Below are 13,764 nucleotides of genomic sequence, written 5' to 3' on the forward strand. Positions count from 1 at the left end.
GTGAAAATTTTAACTTCACACTTAAGCTACAGACTTTTCTCCCCTGTTTTTCCATAAAACCTACACAGACGCATCAATCAGTTCAGAAGTAATTCAGCACTGAACTTCACTGCACAGAAGGGGCTCAGATGTGAGCCCCCTGTCCTGTCGTCAGGAGGGGCAAAGTAAAGGAACAAGCTGTAGCAAGAGGACATGGCTATGGGCTCAGCTTCTGCTCCGTTAGCTGCCTGTGCAATCCCTCTCTGATCTGCACGGGTCAGGCACTGCTGCTCCTCAGCTCCTTGGGGAATCCTGCACTGGCTCCACAGGGAGCAGCAGCAGCACTTCTTGTGCCTGCAGCACACTCTGTTCCTCGAGATCTCTGTTGGGCTTTGGTCCCAATAAAGGCAGAAACTAGTTTTGCTGGTGTTTTTCAAGTAACACATCACCTACGAGGAGAGAGAAATTTAAAAAACTCACTGATTTACCATGTTAAAAAAAGATGGCACATTTATTGCTACATAAATGTTATATACATAGTGTTTTCTGTTACATTGACAGAAATTTTTTTGAACTTCTTGCTGCTGGTTGGAAAGGTTTATCAGCAATACCTTGAAATTTGACACAGGGTACAAATCTGCAATAAACCAACAATGGAAACTGGAGAACAAGATGAGAAGCAATTCATCTCGGACAATTAGCTCTTACAATACTCCATAGGTACTACACGGTATGCTAGAACCCTACTATGGTCTTACAATGCTATTGTAAATTTCTGATATTAATGAACAGGTTATGGTAAATAACCCTACATTTTTACTACCTAATATAGTAAAATAAAGTAAGAAACTTTTTACTGAAAACTTTTTTGATTTCAAAAATCTAGAAAGAGTAATATTTAGAATTCAAGAAATTTTCTTACAAGATTATTGTATAAAAGACTAGCTACAGTGAAAAATAAGCCAAATGTTTTTTTCTTTCTATTTTATGAAGGAAAGCTTCTGGGCATACTGCAAAGTCTAATATAGCCAAAAAGACAACAAGCTTAGAAGGAAAAAGGCCAGGCAGTGGCACGTGATCACTTTCACACGTCATAAGCAACAAATTCCGTTTAGCTGATAAACACTGAAATGAAGAACAAGGCCACAGATATAATCAGGTGTTATCTGATGATAGATGCAAATTAAAGTAATAGAAACGAGTCCACTAATTCCACAAACTGTTTTGTTAGGAACCATCCAAAACATGAGCTTAAATTCATTAGTTTATTTTGTCAATCCATCTTTTGTTCTTTCAAATTAAATGACTTCATAAAAATGATCATTTTGTTCCTGCTTTGTGTGTGAACCAATTGCCAGTGATGAAAGATGCACTATATAAACAATAGCTCAGACAACCTTGGCTTGGGAAATTTCCTCCCATGGTCATTGCAGTGGAAGACAGTTTCCATGGAAGTTCAAAGGGATTTTAACCATTCAACACACCTGTGACAAAGGAATACTTATGGACACTGTTCTGGTGGAGAAACATTTAAAGGTTTAATGCTAATATGGCTTGGGATGGGGCATTTGTTTGCATTTGATTCACACTACTTTTTCTCCACTGAGAAGCCATACAGGGTGACATGACCATTAATGTGTACAGTAAGGAAAAACTGGTGACCATTGCTCTTAGATTCCATTAGGTACTAAGCCCACCTTGCTGGTGGTTATATCATCACACTACCTGCCACGGTGAATTTAGGATTTTACTATTCACCAAAGTTACAGCCTGAAAAAAATCTCCTTTGTATTTTAATGCATTTTGTGCTTACATACAGCTAACACTTTACATGTACTATATGTAGTACTTACTGCTCGGAAAACAAAGCAACTCTAACAAAGTAGATTCTCCCCACCCAATTTACACTTCACGTTACAAGCTTTACTATGAAGCCTAGAAGCCTAAAAAGGTTTTGTTTATAATTAGAAAAAAAAAACCCAACAAAACAAAACGTTGGAGGAAAGTCTGAGGGAAAATAAAAATCACTTTTTAAATCCAAGAAAGGTTATGGTCACAGTGCTGCTCCTGCCTGCAGCCTTCATGAGGCACAGAGCTCCGTGTGGAAGGTAACTATGACCATAACTGTTCAGATTACCAGAGATCAAAAATAACATAAAAAAAGCTATACCAAGGAATAGTTTCCTATTGCATGGAAAACACTAGTCATATGGCAAAAGGAGAGGAAAGGACAACAAAAGACTTTTCCCTTCCTTTTTTAAGACACTAATAGGTATGCTGGGAATGCTACGGGTCGACGGTTGTCACTGCTTTGTTCTCTGAATGTGAACAGCTTTAGTAAATGCTGGCATTCAGCTGAAATCCTATCAGCTTTTAACATGTTAACTTTTCCCTTTATATGTAGACCTTTACAGTTCCATAACAATAAATAAAATTTGTAGTTACAATGCATTTGTCAATTCAGTTTAGGCACAAGGCAACTTCCACAATGAGTGGAGAGATCACAACAGTCTCTGATTGTGCAGAAGCGACACACTGCTTGCAACAGAATGATATGTTCAGAGTATCTCATGGGCTGAAATTCTGTCTGAAGATGTTGTATCTTCAATCCTGATGCAGGTGTTGACCAGTAGCTTTGATCATAAGATTGCATTTGGGTTTCTTGCTTCAAGTGTTTTCTCCTGTCAGGTTTGTGTCTTCATATAATGTTAGTTGTCTGTGTCCTTGTGAAGAAAGGTCACCTTCTGTGTATCCTACCAATAATTCTGGAATTCTAGAGAGAAATTCGGGAGAAGAAAGGGCTATTAGGAAAAGAATCATTAGAAAGCACAGGATCGGCACTAGAAAACCAATTTAAACTGTATTTGTGGCATTTTCAGTCAGTTGAGTGCAAAAGAAAATCACATTGAGAGGCCTTGAAATCCTCATTCCCAGAGATATAGAATATGATACATGGAACAGATTGGTCTCAAGAACATTCTATGTGGCCTCTCTGCACACCTTAGGTCTCCAGTTTGTGTTTGCCTTTGTTCTCTGTACCAAACAGGAGGCAGTACCTGGTTTACTCACTCCTGCTGAGGGTGCAGATTGCCATGAGCCTGCACAGCCTTGTCCTGTCAGTGTCACACTGCAGTCAGCTCTCAAAGTCAGTGCTATTAAACACCAACGATACCATCAACTTTTCAGTGGTTCTTCGTGTTTGTAAGGCAAGAACAGACAGTAAGTCTGCTGTAAACCAAGAGTTACCTGACAGTTCAGAACAGACTATTGCTCTGGTATGAAATAAAACAAATGAAAGAAATTCGAGTAAATTCAAATTTTCTCTCCTAAAAGGAAAACCCACTTTGTTTATGAAGAAAGAAGCTGCCCATGAGGGATAGGGAAGAAGTACTGACTGGAATAAGGACTGGTTTCAATGCCATTTGCTGCTTTCCCAGAACACTGAAGCACACTACACCTCCATGGGAAATACTCTGGCAGGACACATACATTTACCTTAAGCTAAAACAGAAACAAACCAGTTTATTATTTGCTTTTGCACAACACCAAAAAACCCCCAAAACATAACACTCAGTAAAGTTATGGATTAAAAGAAGGGCACTGAACCCAATCTTTTACTCTTTTTGAAAGTGGCAACAGCTCTACTGGAATACTCAAATTCTTTTCTTTATAAAGTTAAGTTTATCCAATTATTTAGGAAACCAACCAACAACATGTACTAAACCCCAATGGCTAAGATTCCTGTAGGGCCTCCCCATCAGCAGGTTCAAATGAGCTCTGATGTCCTGGGCTGCACAGGACTCTTGGGAGCACTGATCTATGTTGCAAAGCTGAAAACATGACTTTTAAATCTGAACTATCTTCACTAATACAGATTGTGACTTAAGACAGTTAGCAATCTCTGCTGGGCAAATGGGATGAGTTCGAATGACTGGCCTTGAGCCAGACAGCAAATCTCCTTGGGATGAGAAGTCTCTCAAACTGTCTGTATCAGCACTGGGAAACAATACGTGGATTTTTAAATGAACTAATGTGATATTTAGACTATTTAAAGATGTATAATTCATCTCTATTATGCTTGGCTTATCTAGCAAGCTGTTCAGTGTTCCTCTGATGTCATGCCAAGAAGGCCACCTGAGCCAAGAGATGTAGCCATTGGCAACAACGCATGGAAATAAAGAGACTTTGACGACAATTTCTTGGGGTTTTATTATAAAACTAAACAAATCTGCTTTTGCTTATGCTCAGAGATATCAAAGCCCTTGAGCAGCATAAAGAAGTTTGGTGCTACTGGCAGCTCAGTAAGTGAAAACAAACATGCAGGTACGTCCCAGATTTTGGCGGAGGCGAAGCCCCCGAGCCGTTCCCCGCGACACAGACGTACCTGGCTGGTGTTCACATATGACCCATAGGGTTGGTAGTTTCACTCAGGCCAGGGTGGCTTCCTGGGTGTGGTGTTGGCGGCTCTGCCGATACGGCAGAAACTTTTTCTTCTTCCCTCCTCTTAAGGCAGGCTGCTTTAGGGTTTAGGTTTCGTTCTGCAACAGAAAAGTCGTTCTCAACATCCCACACGCTGGCACCAAGGGGAATATCAATACATTAACAGCTGGAGTAAAAATAGCAGCGCAGCTTCCCTGGAACCACTGACACCCCTGTGTTAACACGCAGCTGTCTGAAGCTGCAGACAGGCACTACTGAAAGTCCTACCAGACACCTCCTAAGTTGGTGTTTTGAAAAAACCAAACCCATCCCAAACTTTACTAGCTGCCTACATACACCTTCAGAAACTTTGAAGAAACTGCACCTTTATCGCCAGAAGTCACTGAAGTGCAAAATGAGAGCTGTCTGTAATTTACAATGTAATAAAATGGAGATTTCTGCATTTTGTTGCTATGCTGAAGTCATACCAACCTCACTGACATCACACTGGTTTTAGTAATGTTACTGCTTCTTTCTTCACCATAAGTATTAGCAGCTGTTAGAACAGGGGAGGAGAATGCCCTAAGTAATACTCTCAAGTGAAATCACCTTGTGCCCATCTTGGTTAAATCAAAAGGATGTGATGACAGTCACACAGAGCAGCAGGATTATTTTTTTCCAAACCATATTTCCTCTCACTTTAAAGTCAGTACTTTATAATAACCAGCTGTGGACTAGCTATCAAGGTACTTTCCATCAGTTTTCACTTCCCCACTTAGCTTCAATAGATGTAGATTTGGATCTAGTTTTCAAATAGTGACAGTTTCTAAAAGTCAACTGTTCCTCAAAATGGTTTTTCATGGAGCAAAATACACAAGATGTAAATTGCAATGGCCCAAAAGACACACAAAAAGTGTGTAATATATTCCACCATTGAATTCAATCAACATTCAGAGGTATTTTTCTAGCTGTCAGTGAATTCTGTTTTGCAGTTTGAGATCGCAGATACAATTATAACTGCAAGGAGACTGCCAAAACTGAACAGACAGCACGAGCCCTTCCCTTGCACTGAGCAGGCACCTCTCTACTAACTGCAGTTTACTGACCCCTGTGCATTTTAAAAGGGGGAGAATCTAGCTCATCTGACAGAGACTATTTTGGATGGACTTGATAGTTCTGCTGTCACCAAAGTCATTATCAACAGCCTCCTACTGTGCTTCCTTAAGGATGAGCACTCCTAAAGAGACTACTGGAAAAAGAAAAACTGCTAACTTTTCTTAATCACAGTTTTCTTTGTCTAACTGTGGCTTGCCTTGAAGTTTTAAAGAAGATTTAATTGCATGGAAACTTTGAAAGGAAGTTAATTTGCAGTGATTTAGGAAATGGAGATGAAAACACTGGCCTACAGCAAGAGCTTCAGTCTGAAATGGTTCAGTTTCAATAGCACCAATCACAAAATGAGGAGCTCCATTACCAGCAGAGAGAGGAAATTGTTGATGCAATTATATAATGCACTGTGAAAGCTCCTCTGGGCGCCACACAAAGCTCTGGTCACTCACTTGCAGGAACAGGTGCAAAGTAAGCTGGGAGAGAGAACCAGGGACGTGGCCTCTCTCCCAGGAGGCACAGAGTGTGTGCCAGGGGCTGCCCTGGGGCACAGAGAGCAGAGGGTGAGGTGTAAACGTGAGGAAGGAACAGTTCTCAGTTTACACTGCCAGTAGAATGGCTCCAGCTTAACTCTCAGTACATGGAGCAGTAAGATTTCTATCAGAGACACAAGGTTTGGAAGCAATCTCTGACCAAGGCAAAAGTGACTTGATTAATTTTCACACGGAGCTTTCTGTGGGTTACAGAATCTGTGAGTGCAGGGAGATCGACTTGCTGCTTTTTAAACATCAAAAATCATGCTTGATTAACATAACTCTGACTGCTCCAGAATACTTAATCTTATCTTCTAAACCACAGCAAGGATTTTCAGACCAAAATGATTCCCAAGATCTAAGTTTCAGAGATGCTAAAACAGGTTTTACAATGGCCTGGCTGGTGTCTCATCTCCAGAGCAAGTAGTGGCTCTCTATGCTTGAAAACACAGCACCTCATCCTTACTGCACAGTACATAAGCTTCTGTTGTTAGACACTTTGTCACATTCAACAAACTTCTAACAATCACTTGGCTCTTCTGTGCAAAACACACCCAGCAAGTGAGAAAATGGAAGCAAAAACAAGGTACACAAAAATAAAACACTGACATCACTCAGTGACATCAGTGATTCAAAGACGTAGTGCATTGAGCAAATTTGACCTTGGACATCATCCACATCTGAAAGACTTTTCCAGTCACTTGATGCACTTCCAGCAGTGAGACACAAAGGAAGGAGGTTATTCACAAGCCCAAACCAGCAAAACAGGAGGGCAGTCATGCAGTAAGTGCCAGCTACACAGAACAGACTAGCCTATTTCTGCTGGAAGGCACCTACAATCATCACCCACAGTTCAACTGCTGGACCAATTCAGACCAAAGTTAGGCATCAGACAAACATTTAACAGGAGATTAGAAGTCAACTGTAGCTTTACCAACACACAAGAAGGGAACAGTTGTAGGACTAAGCCTGATTCCTAGAACCATCTCTCCGTAAGAGAGTGGACAGCACAAAGCAGTCTTCCTTCTGCAGCTACAAATAGGCCTATTGTTTCTTTCCTGGCAAAATTTAAAGGATTTGGGGGAAGAAAATTCACACAAACCCAGTTCTGATTCAATTACAGAAGATGCAGGATTTCTCCCTCCTCCCCAGTGCATGTTTAATGCAAAACCCTAAGTAAACATAATTAAATTCACTGCCTTTTAATATTTCAATTATGTGGGGTTCATCTTAAAGCACATCTCCTGTTCTTGCTAAAGCTTTTACTACTAAACAAGTGCTGTTACAATTTAAAGCAAGAAGTGTCAACATCTTAATTAATCGATTTACCTTGAAAACTTCAGTGAAGAGATGGCTAATTGCACAGGAAAAAGAAAGGTCAAAATATAAACCTCATACTCACACTCTTCACCTTCTTTTTTTTTTTTTTTTTTTTTAAAGTATGTCTTTGCTGCTCTTAAAGAACTTCAGCATCATTACAGAAGAGCAAACATACTTTTAGCAGCTCGTGCATTCGGCTGTGCAGGTCAAGAGACCAACACTGCTCCATGAACAAAGCTACCACACAAACTGCCCCAGCATGCTCGTGGCCACTGACCTCTCACTTGCTGCTCTAGACTGAGGATGACTGCCACAGCCTGGTGAAGAATCAGCAGCTTCGTCTGTGGTTTTTCACTCTTCAGATGAAGCTGACACATACGGCCGAGTTCTTTAAATGCCTCGTTAATGTCTCGCACACGCAAACGTTCTCGAGCGTTATTTGCCATTCTTCTCTCCTTCTCTCTTTCTATTTTCTGCTCCGGGTTTAAATCCTCATCTTCATTAGTACTGCTGCAAGAAAGCATAAATAACAGTATACTGAAGTATTTCAAACAAGTGATCCTGCTGCTGGCTCAAAGTCTTCAGTTGGTGAGATTAAACTTCCCACTTCATCCATTTCGTATTGAAGTATAGTTGGATGACTAAAAGTGTTAGGTATCAATGCTTAAGTTTTCAAGGTAATTCTTGTTGTTCATGCCTTTTCCTGCAAGTAAAAGTTAAATGGTTTCTGCCTGAAGAACATCCACAGAACATTGTTGATAGCAGATAAATTTCTCTCAGAAAACTTGTGGCAACACACTGCCCCTTGAAGCAAAAGATGTACCCAAAGTACCTCTTCACCCAAATACAAATGACTTTTCCGACAGCTAAAGGGGTAACTCAGCCATCTTGTGAGGCCAAGAATAAATGATTTTTAACAAAGTTTTAGCTACTTTCCAACACATCAGCTTATATTAAAAGGCATTCAAGGAAATTTCAATTTTAAGTGCTTAATAAAAAGTTTTGCTTTTGTAAAGACCTTACTGGCTAATTTTAGGACTATTTTTATTTCAGCTACTCAGTGTAGAGCCAAATAGTGAGATTTAGAATTCCTGAACTGCTTCAAATGCTATCAGGTTACATAGCCTTTTTTTATATAGGATGATCCAGTTTAGTCTGAAACTGCAAAACCTCTGCTCTGCTAAAACTAACACACTGAAACGTCATCAGACACGTGTGATGATACACACTCTGCTGCCTGTGGTTGCAACATTCTGATTTTTCAGTTACCTCAAATCTCAACGCTGTGTCAGCTCTATCAGGTAGATCCCAGGAGCATTTTACTCTGTCCTCTCCCAAACCACAGGCAAAAAAACCTGGAGCTGACACTTCAAAAGGATATTGACCTATCATGCTCACGTCAGCCTCCAGGTCAGCAGGCTGGAGCTCTCCAGCACTAAGGACTCACTTTTAGAAGCACAGTCCTGGTCCAGATATAGCATATCACTAATTTCTAACATTCTCCACCCTCTAAGCTGGGCTGGGCCCACTGAATCTTCTACTACTTACATGTACACGCCAACATTAGGCATAGCACTAACACAAGGGAATGCACATTTTTCAGGTGATTTTCCCAAAGATGCTCTGTCTTGTATTTAAATAGATACAAATACTGTCAGCTTTTCATCTCTTTCTGCTGCCTATTGGTACATGCACTGTGGTAATGCAAAGCCTTGTCATAAATGTATCAAACTCAAGGAGAACATGCTACAGAGCATTAACTAAGCACAAGTTCTCTAGGTCATGTCAGCAACTCACCTTGTTCTGCCTCTGGATGAGACCTTGATATCCTTCTGGGAGGACTCATCATCCGATTTCATGTCATCCGATGAGGGAGGTTCATGTATATTTTCATCCTTCTCCTTATGTTCAGACTTGATTTCTGTTGGACCTATAGCCACAGACTGGCTCTGTAAGCCACCTGACAGTGCTGCAAGCAACCAGAGAGCAGTGTGAGCATCACAGGGGGAAACATTTCACACAGCCCACGAGAGGCCAGAGCTGAACAGAAGTCTGGGAAGACAACAGGAAGAACTACACTCTGGCAACAGAAAGGAGAAATCCTGGTAGCAGTGCTGTACTTGGACATGTGTCACGTGTTAGAAAGGAATCACAACTCACAGAGCAGCTTGACTTTTAACAGCTTAATCTAAGAAAAACACTGGTTAAGATAAAAGGACATTTAGTCAAGGAAAGAAATTTGTACCTCATATCTGGGCTGCAAATTCAAGGGCAGAGCCGCACCGACATCGAGGCTTGGGCTTAGGCTAAATGTGCAACTCAGCCCTCCCTAAATCACACTAACAAATAAACTGACTTCTGTTTTCTACACTTTACTCCTTCAGGCTGAAAATAGAGGACACTAAACACCGGTGCAGAATGAGTTCCTTCTACTGGCCAGGCTGCACTCTGGTCTCAGCTCACTCCACAGCCCTTAAATGGCTGCAAGGACATGGCTGTAATGACACCTGGCTGTCTTAGCCAGGGATGCCCTCAAAATTGCCCTCAAAGTTGCAGGAATCCCTAACAGTGGTGGTGTATAGGATTTATAATTATTTTTCAACATTTTCCATGCCCCTATCCCCTGCACTGATGCCACTTTACCACGGCCTCACTGGCTCCAGACTACTGCAGACCCTGCTCAGTGTCTGATACTGGAAAGTTACCTCTGTAGCTGTCTTGTGTTTTATGATTTAGTTCTGTGCTCTGAGCAGAAACTGTAGTGGGAAGAACTGAATGGTTGCTGTTGAGGCTGACACCTTCTTCCCGATGAGTCCCAACCTAAAGCAAAGCAAAGCAAAAATTTCTATTAAAGATGTGATTCAAAGAAAGAGTCCAAAAATAGAAGTTTAAAAGACTTAAAGTATTTGCTGGATTAGTGACCCAAGTTAAAGTTCTTGCTCAGTACAGGAAAGACTTAGTTGAAAGATGCTGTTACACTAAACCACCTGATTACACCTTACTGGATTAAGCTGTGTCTCAAGCAGTGACCAACACCTGTTTGGAACAATGCAGCAACATAGCAAACAGATTTTTTCAATATTCTCCCACAGAACACCACAGAATATTCTCCTTGCTTTATACCTGAGGGGTAGAAGATCTGATTAACCTCTGATTGCTTTAAAGTAGTACACTGACTCTAATACCTGCAACATTTTGTTCCTTAAAAGTATGGAGAATAATAGCCTTAATTACTCCATGTGAAAAGTGTGTATGCTGCCCTGCAACTCATGCACACAGATACAGACACATATACTCATTAAACATACCAGTAACATCACTTCCTGTTTGCTGAAACAGGACTAACAAAGTACTGGATCTAATACCAAAACATTATTTGATTCACTTCAATAATTCTCATTTTCCTACTTTCTCAGCTAAATACATTTAAGTTTAGTCCCATTACAGAATCTTATCATAAAAAATAATCCAGGCATCTAACTATTCTTACCACCTATTTTCTAATCTGCTCCTTCATAATATATCACGATTAAATTTTTTGAGCAGCAACCACTGAGATGAAGAGTCTTGAAAAATTCTAATTTTGCATAAACTTGAATTAATGATACTTATGTAAGACAGCCATGAGTGTGCATAGCTCACTTGAAGAGGCAATTTGTTAAAAAACTGCTGCTCAATACACCATACTGTTATCAACTTCTATAAAATGCAGTATTTTTTTGTTTGAGTAAGAAAGAGGTAACGACACACTGCCTGTATTTAAACAATTTGGAACACAGACCATTTACAGCTTTTGACTCCTAAAGACACGAAAGTCCTTAAATATTTATAATATAACCAACATAATACAATTAAACAGTTAAAATAACTGAACAAAGATGAGGGGTTCTACTATTATTTGTATAGTTGCAAAAATTGGCTACAGATGAAGCTTTTTATTGGAACAGTAGCAAACATGTCAACTAGAAGATTAAGCCTTTAATTAAATAGGTTTATTGCCTGGAGTTACACATGAGAACCACTGTTTTTCAATAAATCCTTCAATCCTAGTAAACTGCTGAGCTTTGAATCCCTCTTGAGTAATTAATGCAGCTTTTACCTTTCATGTCTTAGTATGGGTTTTACCCAGAGAGAGATAAATACCCTTATGCAAGTTTATCCTTTGTTTAATATACACTTGTTCCTGTAAGCTAATGCACAGGAACAAAAAAGGAAAGGGGGGAACCCCCCCAACAACCCACAACTAATATCAGGTCATTCCGGGCTGCTATTTGTATCTATTGTTCTGCAGAAAATCTCTCCTTGTATACTGCAGAATATCTGTTGCTATTTCAAGTATATTTTATCTTCCTTTGTGTGTAATAGGCTTTGTTTGTGAGGAGTTCCACTCTGGCTACAGTCATCCCAGCTCCTGCAAGAGTCATGAACTCACTGGGAGGAAGGAGCAGAGCTCAGATCTTTCAGCCTAAGAGACAAAACTCTTTACAACAGGAACGTGAAGCTCATTCTCCACACTGAACTTCTAAAAATGAGTCTTTCCCACCTACTTCTGCAGGTTGTGTGGTTTATTTTATCCTTCTGGTCATGCTTAGTCCTAACACTTGAGGGTGCTTTTATTCAAGCTACAGACTATTCATCGCTTCAGGGCCAGGTTTGTTCTGAAATCTACTTCTTAAAAAAGGCAAAAATTTCTTAAATCTGTGTACAAACATAGCAGCTGCCAGAATCCTGGCAACTTTCAAATCTAGAACTAATCTAAAAACGGTTATTTTATCCTTCTGGTCATGCTTAGTCCTAACACTTGAGGGTGCTTTTATTCAAGCTACAGACTATTCATCGCTTCAGGGCCAGGTTTGTTCTGAAATCTACTTCTTAAAAAAGGCAAAAATTTCTTAAATCTGTGTACAAACATAGCAGCTGCCAGAATCCTGGCAACTTTCAAATCTAGAACTAATCTAAAAACGGCAGATTAGCAAATCTGTTCTGATCGAGGCAGAAAATAGATTTGAAATAAAAACTGAATTCCAGTCTTCGTTCCAGTCCTTTGAAACCAATGCTTACAAATTCAAAACACACAATTTAGATTTGTAAGATTTATACAGAAATCTTAACAGCTAAAATGTTACAAAACTAACCGTAATTTTTATCTCTGATCTGTGATGTAGTAGAAATTCCAAAGTGGCAAAGAAAAAACCCAGAGCAGAAGACTTGCTGGAAGTCACTGGGGGGATTGCAGTAGGGAGGGCAAACAGCTCTGTTTTCTACAGGCACAACACTACGTCAAGATCCCAAACTGGACCTTTAGCATCTGAACGTTTCGCTTGCTTCCCTTCCCCGCGGTCGCAGCGCACAGAACGAGGGCTCTGCCCATCTGCATTTCAATGGGCACAACCTCGGGCTGCCTTTAAACCGCTGAGAGGCGTTCGGGGCGGCAGCTCCGGCCGCGGAGCAAACAGCGGAACATGTTTGATGGCTATTCTTCACCCGCACTCCCGACACTCGCCAGCCCAGAGCCGAGCATTAGCATACAGCTGGGCACGGAGAGCACTCAGCCTCCCGCCGCTAATCCCGCACACAAAACGGGAGCGCAGGGCAGGCTGTGCCCGAGGGCAGCACCGAGACACTCCGAGCAGAGCAGCGCCCAGCACAGCCCTGAGCCCACCAGCCCGTCCTGCCCGCCCAGCAACGCGGCTGCACCTCGCTGAACCAGCCCGGGAACAACAGCAGCCCTGTATTTATTTTTATGCATTTCAAAAAAGATTTGTACACATAGGACAATCTACAACTCCACCCAGGCTAGCGAGTTTTTTAAAAAAAAAAAAAAAGCGCAGAACGGATTTCGGCTGATTTAAGTGGTAACGTTTAGGATGTGAAACCAGAAAACCAGCCAAGTATTTTAGGCAGCCAAGTAAGAACTAGACAAACCATGGCCACTGTGGCACTCAACTGCACGTAGGAGAACCGAGAGCAACACGTGGGGAAAGGACAAGCGTGTCCTGCTAACACACACTGCAGTTGGGTTATTCATTTTGAGCACTTAGCAATGAAAGCTTCTGAGAACTGGAAAATAGAAATACCAGTCTCGGTCTGAGCCTTTGAAACATGTACCTTGCAAAAGCCATACTAGCTGGTCATTAACACCACTTTAACTAAGGTGTGCATAATTAACGAAAAGGGCTCTGGAATCCAGATTTTTACACTTCAGACAGCTCAGAGTTGTTCACCGGGAGCATAATCTCTGCAGAGAAATACCAACACTGGAAAGGTTTGAGCAAGAGCAGAGGTTGGTGTTGGCAACGCTGTTTAAATCTGTTCTTTCGTGCTCCTAGCTCCAGCAGGCACAGGGCAGAAAGAGGGAGATCACCAATTTTCTTTAGATTCCTGTTACACCTGAAAAAACCCTGTG

General features: G+C 41.0%; 1 protein-coding gene across 2 annotated transcripts in view; it reads right to left on the minus strand.

Moving 5' to 3' along the window:
* Nucleotides 1–462: 462 nt before the first annotated feature.
* TCF12 (transcription factor 12) overlaps nt 463–13,764 on the minus strand; it is a 30,696-nt gene continuing 17,394 nt past the window's right edge. The window contains exons 9-13 of one of the 2 annotated variants that reach the window (XM_009083864.1): nt 10,064–10,178; nt 9,156–9,327; nt 7,636–7,868; nt 4,364–4,517; nt 463–2,744 (exon numbers count right to left, since the gene is read on the minus strand). In XM_009083864.1, coding sequence (XP_009082112.1) covers nt 4,375–4,517; nt 7,636–7,868; nt 9,156–9,327; nt 10,064–10,178 — 663 coding nt within the window. In that variant the 3' untranslated portion in view covers nt 463–2,744; nt 4,364–4,374. Of the gene's footprint in view, nt 2,753–4,363; nt 4,518–7,635; nt 7,869–9,155; nt 9,328–10,063; nt 10,179–13,764 lie in introns of both variants that reach the window. The other variant, XM_009083865.1, reaches the window with a different exon arrangement.

Source organism: Acanthisitta chloris, unplaced genomic scaffold (genome assembly GCF_000695815.1).
Source record: "Acanthisitta chloris isolate BGI_N310 unplaced genomic scaffold, ASM69581v1 scaffold6361, whole genome shotgun sequence".
NCBI lineage: Eukaryota > Metazoa > Chordata > Aves > Passeriformes > Acanthisittidae > Acanthisitta > Acanthisitta chloris.